We start from the raw sequence: 12245 nt of genomic DNA, 5'->3' as shown, positions 1-12245 counted from the left end.
ATTTGAACTACTGTCTGTCAGGACATGACTACTCTGATCACAAACCTTCTTTTAAGGTGCTCAGGTAGAGATGTTTTTTTATGTTCCCACTATTTCAGATATATCTGGGTGCTGGTACTGGGCTGGGGGGAGAGATGGGGAGGCATTTGCCTTGGTCATGACATTTAAAGGGGTGTCCCAAAACTCAGTAATTAAGAGAAGTAATAATTTAATTTAATATTAAAAAAATTGGAAATCATGCAAAGAAATCCACGATGAAGGACCTAACCAGATTTTTGTGTGCTTTCTTATGAGATCATCAGCATCAGCTCTAAGTAACATGTCTTTAATGGGCTTTGTCTGCAAAAGAGAGTTTTGGTTGCTCCAGCCGCGGCGGCGCAGTGAGATTTGCTTTTGTTGCAGGTCTGAATTTTCTTCAGCACATAAGAACTAGCCCTGAAGGCTACGCCCACTTCACCCTTTCTGGAGATTATTATAACCGTGCTCTGTCAGGTCAGTTTAAGCGTGTATCATTGTGGGATTTAAAAAATAACACAAATGTTGGCCTGGGCCTATTTCTACATAAATTTTACATGAGGGAGCGGGGGTGGGGCAGGGCGAGGCAAAAGTAAAAACAAGTGACTGCGCAAGCACGAAAGACAGAGGTTGTTCCTCTTTTCTAAAAACGTATCTAATGTGTTTAAACTGAATTATTTAAAAAGACGTTTGATAGTTCATTCTTTTTGATCCTGAAGTTTGGCTTATTCCAGAACACGAAATTGCTCCACAGCGAAGGGTCGTTTGGCTGGCTCTGATAGTAGCTGCATTTCCAGGGAGATTGATGGCCGTAATCACTTTAAATTTCCAGTCTTCTCACTCCCTACTGGACTTGTTTGTTTTATCAGAAGAGGACTGAGTCAGTGATAATGTATAATCTGCCATTCCTACTCCCTGAAGTAAAACACAGTTAATCAGAGCAAGCTATTCTTCCCGAGGCCAAACACCTGCACAGGCTGCAAGGCATTGTCAGGCTTCTCTCCTTGCGTTGGCCCTCCAAGGTGAGGGCTCACGCAGATGTGCCTTCAGGAGCCGTCTGCACCAGGGCGGAGCAGCTTGAACAGTGAAGTAGCTATGGACGCCGTGAGCAAAGCAGTGCTGTGCGATCTGAGTTTAGGGGGGCTGTTGTCCCCCACTCTCAGTGGGCCACTGAGTGGGTTTGTTGTGCTGCTGCTGGTTGCTCTGCAGCGCCCCTCGTTTCATTGCTTACAGTGGTCCTCATTTTCCCTGTCTGTTCTGGATTCATTCCGAGGTAACAGTCCCGTGTCCTCATTGTTCAAAATGTTTAACTTGGGTATAATGGCCCGAGTCTTGCTATGTAAGAGAAACTCTTGCAGGGCAGATGGTAGCTGTTTTTCTGGGAATCATATATATTCTTAGCAAATGTTTCTGCCTTTTAAAGTTCTAGGGTATGAACACAGTCAGCTGACTAAGTGCTAACGCACCACCTACTTTATGCTGCATGTTGGGTTGCATTTGCATTTGTAAATCAGCTCAAATAAGGCTGATTGTTTAAGAAAACTGTTAAAATTTACTGGCCTTGAAAAGGATCCCATTGAGATACGATTTTTCTCACCCAGCATACTAGCAAAAATTAAATGTGACACTATTAAGTATTGGTGATGATATGAGCCATAGAACTCTTATTTCCTGCTGTTAAAATTGAAAATTAGTACAGCTGCTTTGGAAAATACTATATGGGGGGGTGGGCTGGGATGGGAGTAAAAGACAGAAAACTGTACTTGAACAACAAATTAATTAAATTTAAAGAAAAAGCAAAAGTACCACCTAAAAAATAATAATATGACATGACCTAGTAAAGTTGAGCATAAGCATACTTAACAACCCAGGATTATGCTTCTTCCGGGCCCATACTCGGGAAATCTCTTGCTTGTGTGCCCCAGGCAATGGACACAGATCGACTTGTGGTGGTGGTCTTCCATTGAATAGCCATGGAGCTGGAGTCCGCGACAGTCCCTCAGCAGGAGGATGGATAGATTATAGTATATGCCTAAATGAATTGCAATTCAGTGGTGAAATCAACAGTATCACAGAGGCATGGCACCAATATGAGTGAATTTCAAATATATGTTGTTGAGAAAAATAGAAACTTATAAAAGAATACATGCAGTTGGATTCTATTTATGTAAAGATCCCCAACAGAACAAACTAATCAATATGTTCTTAAGAACTGCAGACATGTGTGGTAAAACTATAAAGAAGAGAAAGGAAGTGATTAGAAATTCAAGCCCCTGGTTACCAGGCCGCAGCTGGGGGAGGGAGGGGGAGTGCGGCTTGGGCCTCGGAGGCACTTGTGATTTTCTGGTTCTTGATGCTGAATCCGGGGTACAGGGTTTTGCAGTAATTTTATTCTTTAAACTACATATATATGTTGCTTATATACCTTTTGTACATGTGACATTTTAAGCTTAAAAATTTGAAAAGCCTAATGAATTTCCAAGTTTATCTATTAATTTAACCAGTGGATTTGTGATGTAGGCAGAGGAATCCAGTTGAATAGGTACTTCAGCCACTGATACTGTTTTTCCACCCTGAGTCTGAGACTCCTTTTCATCTTGGGAGGATCAAAACCAGGTGGTGCCTGCTCTTTAAGAGAAGTGGGCTTACCCCCCCCCACCACAGGGAGACCGTGGTCAGGGCGAAGATGGGCTTTTCTACGTACATCCCCTCGATAGCACAGACACCTGTAGGGTGACCTGTAGCTGAAGGTGGAGCTTTCCTTGTGAAAGCAAATGGGAGATAGAACGCTATTGAGCTATAGTTTGTCCTTGCTGAGCATTTGTGAACAGTGTCTCTTACAAACTCTTGATGTCTGCTGAACAGATGTCTTATTTCCTGTGTTCTTGTAGGCTGGGAGCCATTTATTGAGCCCTGGCCCTGCACTGTATCCTGGCAGCAACAGGCAGCTAGCCGTCTCCATCCTCCTCGACTGAAGCTGGAGGCCAAGGCCAAAACCCGTTTGGACATCAACGTCACTTCGGTACTCATCGGTGAGTGGGAAGTTGTCTTTGGAAGACTGATACGTTTCTGTCCAGGAAGACTGTTAATCCTGGTTTGGGAAATACTGGGGCCCGTACAAGACGTCACCTATGTGTCATGGCTGCTTTCCTGAAAAACCCTAAGCTAGCCTCATGATTCTTCTCAACCCGCTTGAGAAGAGCCCCAAATTCTAGAGCTGGCACCCCAAATTAATGCTATCAGTAGTCCAACAGGAGGTTAGACTCCTTGGGACACACATGTCCACGGTGCACTTCCTCCCATCATGCTGGGTCACTGGGTTTGGAAGTGGCTTAGGTTCACTTCTCTCAGGCAGTTCACTGAAGTATTCTTTAAAGGTGTAATTTTTACCTTGTCTTTGTAGCAGGATAACACTGTTTCCCATCTACTATTATGTTGATCTAACTCTGAAAAATCATTCTGGTAAAGGGTTGCCAAGCCAGTGGTGTATGTTCTGAAAGTTTCTTTGACAGCAGGGAAATGTGCATTCCTGGGCTTGGTGGAGTGAGTCAGAACCACTTGTTTCGATCGCCCGAGAGTACCATTATCTGACAGCCTCCACTCACTTTGGAATTACCGACCTGACAATCCAATGTTGGTGACGCCGTGGTCGTCTCTGTGTGATAGCACAGCTGCTAGTCTGTGGACTTCCTTCAGTGTGTGGGTTGGATCGAAGCCCTCAGAATGCCCACTGGCTTATTCCATGTCAGTAACGTGGAGAGAATGTGTAGTGAAATTCTAAGACTGTTGTTTTACATGATCAGATTTCAATCATTGATTTGCCTGGATATTAGTATTGCCTGTGGAATAGTACATTGGCCTCACGATCCTTCTGTACTATACTATTTTGATTCCCACGGTACTTCTTCCATAACCTCCCCACCTGGAGGCCGAGGTAAAGTGTGGGGCAGTCTTCGAAAGGCTGCAGTGAACAGGGAGCTTACCTCAAACAGAACAGTTCACTGGCATTTCCGATGAGAATCTATTTAAAAATATCTTCCAAAGACATTCTTGTTAGTGGTAAAGCTGTTTATTTAAAATGTTCATTTCCTTATTCCTAATACTCTGCTAAAACCCAGAAACATTGCTGTGACCGCTTAGTGTTTACATAAATCTCACTTGTGTAGCCAAATATTGGAACTAAAGACCAGAAACGAGTAAGTCTTGTTCTAAAAAGTATAATATCTTAATTAGTAGAAAATGTCTTTATCCTTCCCTGGCTGATGTGGCTCAGTGGATTGAGCGCCAGCCTGTGAACCAAAATGGTTGCTGGTTCAATTCCCACTCAGGGCACATGCCTGGGCTGCGGGCCAGGTTCACATTACGGGGCGCTTGAGATTCAACCACGCATTGATGTTTCATTCCTTCTCTTAAAAAAAAAGAGAGGTCTTTATCTGGGTGTGGTATATCGTAATTATTTTGTTAACCTGCTCTCCTCCTTGTAATTCTCCTGTCAAATGAGTAAAACCAGGCTGGGGAATCATCAGCTGGATTTTAGCCACTTGAATTTGACCATCGTTTAACAGCCTCCAGATTGATCTTTTCATCCCCAAGCCCTGTCCTCTCAGCATGGGGTTCCACTCGCTGCCTACACCCAGCTCTTCCCTTTGGTGTACTGCTTTGCTAGGTCCTTACTCCAATACGTTGTGCCAAAGTCACACCAAAGTATTTAATGTTCCCTGAATATGCCAGGCACTGTGATGTCTTGAGGTCTTTGCACATGCCATTGTCTCTGCCCCCGTCCCTACCCCCGTCCCTGACCCCACTGGCAAACAAACTGTGATCTCTGCTCGCTCTTTGAGGCTCAAGGGCTCCCCTACTCAGATTCCCATGCGTCCTCCCCTGCTTCTGCCACAGCAGCATAAATCTTCCCCTGTTCTGTGCTCCATGAATTTCATGTTCGTCCTGGTTTTAGCTCCTCTCTTATGGTGGTACCATTTTCGGGTAAGGGTTGTTTTGTTAACGTAAATTTCTCCAGAGGAGTGTGAGGTTCTCCTGGGGACAGACTTGCACGGAATCGAGCACACTGCCTAGCAGGTATCGAGGCATTCAGTAACAGCTTGTTTTGCTGAATTGGCATTATCTGGCTTGAACCTTCAATATTTTCTACTTCTTAATGTCTCTGGGGGAATTTTTTCTAGACCAGTATGTGAGTACCAAGGAATCGTGGATGGCGGATTACTGTAAGCAGGACAAGGAGTTGGACTCGGCCCTGTCAGAAGACTGGATGGGCTCTTCAGTGGACCCTCCGTGCTTTGGACAAAGTAAGGTTTTTCCCTGCAAATGTCTAACTAAATTGCAGTTGACCTGCATAGCGCTGTTTCATTGAAAAGTCAAAAATTATTTGCTATGGGAAGACCAACAGGAGAGTCTGATAATCCTCTATAGTTCTGTTTTAGTCTTTGTGAGATACATTTTTCTGGCGCAAAATGCTCAGCTCCAGTGTCACTTTTGTGGGAGAGAGAGGGTCTGCAAGATCCAGTCCCTGAACGCCGGTGACTTTGCACGTGAACTGGTGCACCTGAACTTGCACTGGGGTCAGCCATCGCTCAGTCTGTGTTGGACTTGGCCAAACGTTTCTGTAGATTTATTGACCTTTTGGACTGGGTTTTTAAAAAGATCTTTTCAGGCTTCTAAAGCTAAAGATTGGACATATATGCTTAAAGCGGGGGTGGGGGGGGTTGCAGAATAGCCCTGTGGAGAGGATTGTCAGAGGGAGGCCTGTATTCTTCCCAAAGTGTAGAAGAATTGAATACCCAGCCTCTGGAAGAAAGAGGAGTCAGCTTGTTCTCTGTTAACGATGTTTTCTTTCCTTATTTAATGCTTCACTGTGGGGCTCTGATTTCCTCAGAGCTGGGGAGTTGGTGATGGCCAACTGCACGGTTCTTAGTTGTTCCACAAGCCATTGTCATTCAAATGCAGCTCAGCCCCAGCCCTTTCAGTGTGGTTTCTTTGGGGAGTCTTGGCTGGACTTCACATAGCTCGTGAATACTTAACTGTTCCATCTGGTCTGCAAACGTGTCACGGGAAGATGGATTTTCATGGTGTATGAAGTATTTGAATGGGTTCGTCTCTCCTCAGCGTGTGCAGACGGACTTGCTCTCTGCCTTGTACTTCTAGAAGGAGGGACAGGAAATGTCAGCTACGCTTGCTCTCTGTCCTCCCAGGCTGTGGCTTTTAGTCCCAAGGTCATTGCTTAGGAGCCAGGGCTTTTCAGATACCATCAGCTTCAATTTCGGCTCCTCCTCGAACCTTCCCAATTTGTGTGTCAAGAGAATGTAACATAAATTCCACTCAGAAGGCTCTAAATAATCTTCGTAGTATGTAAGGTGTCTCAGGGAGTGCGTGTTTCTAAGTGTTCATACAAGGGGGTCTCCCACCCTGGGTGGCGCCAACACTTCCGGAGGCCCCATGGCCAGGATGCTGATGAAGGCGCTTCTCTCCTCCCTCCTTCCTCCCCTGCCTTTCAGAAAAAGAGTTCTCCTCCTCTAAAGTTGATTAGCTGCCTTACCTACGTTAAGTGCCTCCGCTGAATTAAAGCTGGTTTTATGTACTTAGATTTGTATAGTTACTTAGGCGCATGAAGGTGTAACATTTTTTAGTTAGACATAACTGAATGTATCTAAATTTCCAACCCTCTTACTAGAAGTTCCCGGGTAGTAGTGAGTCTGCTGGGGTTGTATCCTTTTAAGAGACCTGCTCAAATAGTTGTTGGGCATTTGTTTTGAAAGTCAGTTGTTGAACTGACCACAGACATTCAGGTCTAATTCGTGAATAGCTAGTCACCCCCCCGTCCCCCACCCCCAATTTGTACATTTTATTCAGGGCAGCTTCAGTGGGAACTCTTGGAATAGAGATTCTTAATGTGAAATTCAGCCTAAGGGAGCTGCTGATTTCTGACCGTTTCTTTAGCAGGGGAGGAGAATTGTAGGCTTTGCTCAGTGAGGGCTGGGACTCTGCAGTAGACCTGGGTGGCGTGGCACCTGAGCGAACCTGCGAGTTCTGGGTCCCAAGGACATGGTTTGGAAATGGAAGTATTCTGAAAACTGCCACGTTTGACTTACACTGTACCTGTGCTGTGAGATAGCTCCTTAGACAGTTAAAACGGGAACACCGGCAGACTCCCCCCTGGAGTTGCTGAGACCCCCGAGGGGCCAGCATTCTGCTGCCGCTGCATTTCCGCGGGGGACAGAGCAGCTCCCACTCAGATCTGTGCTCCCTGGTGTTGGTGACTCTCCTGTGACGTCTAAGGACGTTCCTGCTTTAAATGAAAAGTCCTCGAAAGGCTTGTCATTCTGTTCAAAAGGACGCTGAATACATTTTCTCTCCCCAGTTGAGAAAAAAGGAGCGCACTTGTTTGGTATTGCCTCTGCAATGAAAAAGCCAGTGTGAAAACGGTCCCGCTCCCCTCGTCAGGCGCCTCCTTAGCTTTTACTGGGGGGGATGATGCTGCAACTGCCTGACGCTTGCTGTTGCTGTTTCCGTCCTGGGCTCTGCTTGCGCTTCTGCTCTGGGGCGAGTTGTCTGATTCCCTGTGTTTGTTTTCCCTCTCTAACTTTGTCTCTCCTGTCTGCCAGGCCTCCCCCTGGTCTACCTTAGAACTAGGAGTACAGCCAGTCTGACTAACCTAGAGCACCAGATCTATGCGCGAGGTATGGTACAGCCAAGCGAGGGCTTGCTTTATTTTCCTGTTTTAAGAACTGCCTTTTACATCGCTTTTCTGGGAATGGGAGCTGAATGGGAGCACACCTGGTTTCGAGCACTTTGTTTAATAGCAGAAAAATTTCCGACTAATGGGCGGAATGACCCTTTTTATCAGAAGGAAGTGGTGTGCTGATTCACGTGCTGTCTCCTGCATTTACTTACCTTACCCCTCGGGAGAAATGGAATCAGCTCTGGTGTGTGATGCAGACAGGCCCAGCGTCAGGTAGGTGACGGACGTCTCACACTGCAAAGCAAGTCAGTGGAAGAACACCAGCCTCCACCCAGCAGTGCTCCCAGTGTGCACTGAGCGGACACGCGATGACCAACACGGGGCTTTGCGGGATGGCAGTCTCAGCGGACAAGGCTAACAAGAGGCCCTGTCCAGGCCATGACATCTTTGGTTTAAAAAAAGGCCATTTCGGTTTCCTCTACAGGAGTCCAGAACAAGGACGTGACGACGCCAGACCGCACTGTGGGGGCTTTTCCTGCAGGGTTCACTGAGGTGGATGTGTAGGGGTGGCTCCCAAAGGAAGCCCGTGATCGAATCTCCGTTTATTCATGCATTTATACCCCCAGCTTTTCTGGGTCTGATGCTGAATCTTTCAGGCTAAGCAGTGTTACTCCTGTGTAGCTGACGAGGACGGAGAGCCACAGAGAGACTAGTGGTCAGCTGTCCTTCACATGACTAGCTAGTAGCAGGCCTGGGACGTTCATCTCCTCCTTGTGATTTACAAAGCGAGTCCTTGCAGACAGAGTGGGCCGCTTATGTAGCGTGAAAACCTACACTGTGTATAATGGCCAAATTGCTCTGTGAAACAAGTCCAAAGGGGTAGAGGTTTCCTCAGCTGCAGCCATTGGAAGCTGAAGCTGGATGTGAGGAGCTTCAGGTTCTCGGAGCCCGTGGAGAAATTAGGTCTGTGGCTGGGGACAGATTTTCTGAGGTCACCAGGGAACACTGTTCTCTTTGATGGACTTGGGAATTTGGTTTCTGGTGCTGTGCCAGAGGCAAGTCCATGGCTGATTTGGACCCCAGCGCAGGAGATGTCAGATTTGTCCCCTGGCGCTGGCATTGGACTTGTGAGCACTCGTGTATCTTTATTGTCAGAGAAGTTGGTTGCTGAAGTCTCCGCTGGTGTGTAATCAAAACAAGCAGCTCGGGGATCTAAGCTGTGTGCCTTCCCAGGCTATTTAATTCCAGAGTAATATACTCGTGAATATCTTTGTATGGATTCCTAGCACTTTATTCTGCATTACACTGTGATCAAAGCCATTTGCCACCTGTTCTTTTTAAATCTAATTTGCAAATGGAAACTTACAGTCTGGCTCACAGCGGGATATGAAAGCGCAGCTGGCTCCTTTGCCTCCGGGGCCTTTATCTCCTGCAATAAAGCGCTCGCTCGCTCAGGCACTCAGGAGTGAGCGGGAGCGGAGGTGCCTTTCAAGGTGCCCCAGTAAGTAGTTTACCCGGCAGGCAGCTCTTAAACTTTTTACTCCCCCTCTGCTCTTGTCAGCAGCCTCACAGCTACTCCGTAATTTTCTACTTGATGAACGTTATTAGTATTTGTTTCAAAGGAAACCTTGGGAACTACGTGAGGCCATTGGGACGAGAAGTGGGTATGTTGTAAGCAGAGGTTGCCTTTAGAAGAATTTGGGGGCGTCACTAAAGACCAACCACGGAATTGTGGGAACAGGCTGTGGACTGCTCATTTATTTGGCGTGTTGTTATCAAAGTAGAACTTGCCTTAGCCTGAAATTGCTTGTGCTGCAGTGTTTCTGGTACCAAGTTCTGAAAACTTCAGAGGCCAAAAAGGGCAGCACTTTCTTTTGAAAGGCAGCAGCGTGGGCACCAAAATGCGGCACGCCTCACGCATTTGCGTGTCACCCTTGCACAGCGCCGTGCTGATCTTCTCTGCATTGTTTCAGTTTTCGTGTGTGAGCTGCCGAAGCGAGCACACTCACACAGTGGAGTACCCCTGGGCCACAGAAGAGAAGAAAATGTTACCCTTTGCGACAGTATGGGTGGACCTGGGAAACATTATGCTGAGTGAAATAAGCCAGTCAGAGAAAGACGAGTACTGTGTGATGTCACTTACTTGTGGGATCTAGTGAACGGACTGAACTAACAAAACAGAGACAGATTCGCAGATAGAGAGCAGGCCGACAGCTAGGGGACGGGGTTAGGGGACGGCGAGGTCCAGTGGAAAGGAGAAAGGACTCACAGACACGGACGGCAGCGTGGTGATTGCAGGGTGAGAAGTTGGGCATGAGGGGGCCAAATGGTCATGGAAAACAATACAATGGAAAAGTAAAGCAGAGTTAAAAAAAAGTCACCTTGCATGAGTAAAAAGAACAAAGGGAAAGCGAGGGCAGCGATGATGACCGACCTGTGACACGGCCCACGCCCCACCCGGGGGGTGGCAGAGGCTGGGCTGTGCGGTCTCCCTTCTTGTTTTGCCGGCAGGAAGCTGTGGGCCTGGAAGATGAGTTTCGTTTGCTGTAGTGGCCCAGTCGGCAGTTGCAGTCACCTCCAGATGTCGTTTTCTGCACAGCTGCAGACCATGTGGGGTCTGGTCTCGCTTGGGCTGTCTTTGCTTTAACTTGAGACACCTAGGAGACAGGGCCGTGCCTGCCTTGCTTGCCGGTGTGCGTGTAGCGTGAGCACGCGGCCCTTGTGGTTCCTGCTGCCCCTCCTCCTTTCTTCAGGCCTGGGTCCGAGGAGCCCACGTCCCTCGGGCAGCCTCTGTGCAGCGCCAGACCAGGCAGGGCAGGCTGCAGGCCGCCGGTCCGCCTCTCAGCTTTCTGGCCATGTGGTCTCTCACTTCCCCGATTTTTTTAGTGTTTATTGTCAGGCCAGTTGTCTTTCTAGAATTTGGTTACTTACAGTCCTGTGTTGATCAGTGTTCCCTTCCAGTTTCCCTGATTAGAAGCTATTTTGTGAAAAGAAACTGCCATTTATGCTCCTTTTGTCATCTCCCGAGTATCTACCCTCCGGCAGACGGTGGTGGTACCGTGTCTACTAATGAGCTAACCATTCCTTTTAAAGACAGGACATTTCCGGTCCTCCAGGGAGAAGAGACCCCCGACGATTAGTGTAAGGGAATAGGAAAGGTGTTTTTCTTTCGTCGTCGTAGGGATAGTGTGACTGCAGTGTAGCTTTTATGGAGAGGGAGGCTCTGTCACCGTGCAGGTGGTTTGGACCAGGTTTAACCAAGTAGGTGTGATCTGCCATGCTAAGTTGGGTCACTTACAGTGTCTATTTCCTGGGGGTATTGGGGGTCCACCTCTGTTTCTCCCTCTCTCAATTCCAGCCAAGTTAGGTCCCCACGCCCTCTGCTGAGATGGAGCCCACAGGGGTTGTGGGAGAATTGGGGGCTCGGGCAGCCACATGTCACAGTCAGCTGTCAGGGGGACAGAGGCATCCTGCAGTGGGCAGCAGAGTCCCTGGGGATTCCGTCCGCCCCGTGGGCTCAGCGGCGGTAGTTCCTTCTCTCTTCCCCCTTCTTCAGCCCCTTTGCCAAGAGACCATTTCGGGTACTGTCTTGGGGCTGGGATGCGGGGGGTGGTGTCTCTTCCACAGAGATGGAGGTGATGCTAATGGCAGCCGTCTGTCCGTTCACAGCGGAGGTGAAAACCCCGAAGCGCAGGCAGCCTTTCGTCCCTTTTGCCCTGCGGAACCACACGGGCTGCACTTTGTGGTTCGCCACGCTGACCACCACCCCCACCAGGTAGGGAACATGCGACCTGTCACCCTAAGCCATCTTTGCCACCAAAGGCTCCTGTGTACCGGCCCGGTGGGTGCCTTCTTGAGGCTCTTGGATTGTATTTGCATCAGGAACTTGCTGCCTGGCTCTCTGTGGAGTCTGTAGTCAGAGAAGTAGGTCCTGAATCTGAAATACCCAAAGTATGATGCTGATCCCGGTAGACAGCATGTTTGAAGTCAGAGTTGGGCAGGTGAAGGGCGTGAGTGGGACGTGAGGGAGAAAGTCATCCCGTGTTCTCTCTTCAGTCCCCACGCCCCTTCAAGGAAGCTGTATGTGCTTATTAAATCAAACGCTTTACATTTTTCTTCTGAGGCTGCTCTGAAACACCTCCCATTTTCTCCCCTTTACCCTCCATAAGAACTGTCTTTCAAACCTTAAACACACTTTAGGCCAGATGGCATTGGGTGGAGTCTGGAGAACAAATAAGAGTTTCCCGAAGCCAACGGAGGGTGTTCTCTGCAGCTTCCTGCCTGCTGAGACCCAGGCTAGGTAATGAAGAACTCGAAATGAGTGACAGAATCAACTGATTGGAAACCACATTTTTCCTCCACTAAGTGTGGTCATGCTTTACAGGAGACTTTCTGGTTGGTTTGTTTTTTAAAAAGTTTAGTCTGCTAAGTGCTTACAGTCACGTAATCCTGCCTTTCAAAGTCATGACTCAGTTTACCTAGCGCCCTGAGTAGCAGGCTCAGTGCTGGGGGCAGGCGAGTGTGTAGCCGTCAGCCT

The 12245-nt window shown here is 47.9% G+C and overlaps 1 protein-coding gene and 1 non-coding gene across 5 annotated transcripts in view; one reads left to right on the top strand and one right to left on the bottom strand.

Moving 5' to 3' along the window:
- The window catches only part of VPS13D (vacuolar protein sorting 13 homolog D), a 231268-nt gene that overhangs the window by 75954 nt on the left and 143069 nt on the right, over positions 1 to 12245 (top strand). For 2 of the 4 annotated variants that reach the window (XM_037045199.1, XM_037045198.1), the window contains exons 37-40: positions 403 to 492; positions 2907 to 3047; positions 5196 to 5318; positions 11378 to 11483. In XM_037045199.1, the coding sequence (XP_036901094.1) occupies positions 403 to 492; positions 2907 to 3047; positions 5196 to 5318; positions 11378 to 11483 (460 nt within the window). Of the gene's footprint in view, positions 1 to 402; positions 493 to 2906; positions 3048 to 5195; positions 5319 to 7631; positions 7707 to 11377; positions 11484 to 12245 lie in introns of all 4 variants that reach the window. The other 2 variants (XM_037045197.1, XM_037045200.1) reach the window with 2 other exon arrangements.
- Positions 9606 to 9711, bottom strand: LOC118986403 (U6 spliceosomal RNA). Its single transcript, XR_005066372.1, has one exon. It is a non-coding gene; the product is annotated as a U6 spliceosomal RNA (small nuclear RNA).

Source organism: Sturnira hondurensis, unplaced genomic scaffold (genome assembly GCF_014824575.4).
Source record: "Sturnira hondurensis isolate 20B ecotype Veracruz unplaced genomic scaffold, ASM1482457v3 Scaffold0004257, whole genome shotgun sequence".
NCBI lineage: Eukaryota > Metazoa > Chordata > Mammalia > Chiroptera > Phyllostomidae > Sturnira > Sturnira hondurensis.
Note: the sequence above shows the minus strand (reverse complement) of the source record. Positions and strands in the feature narration are given on the sequence as shown.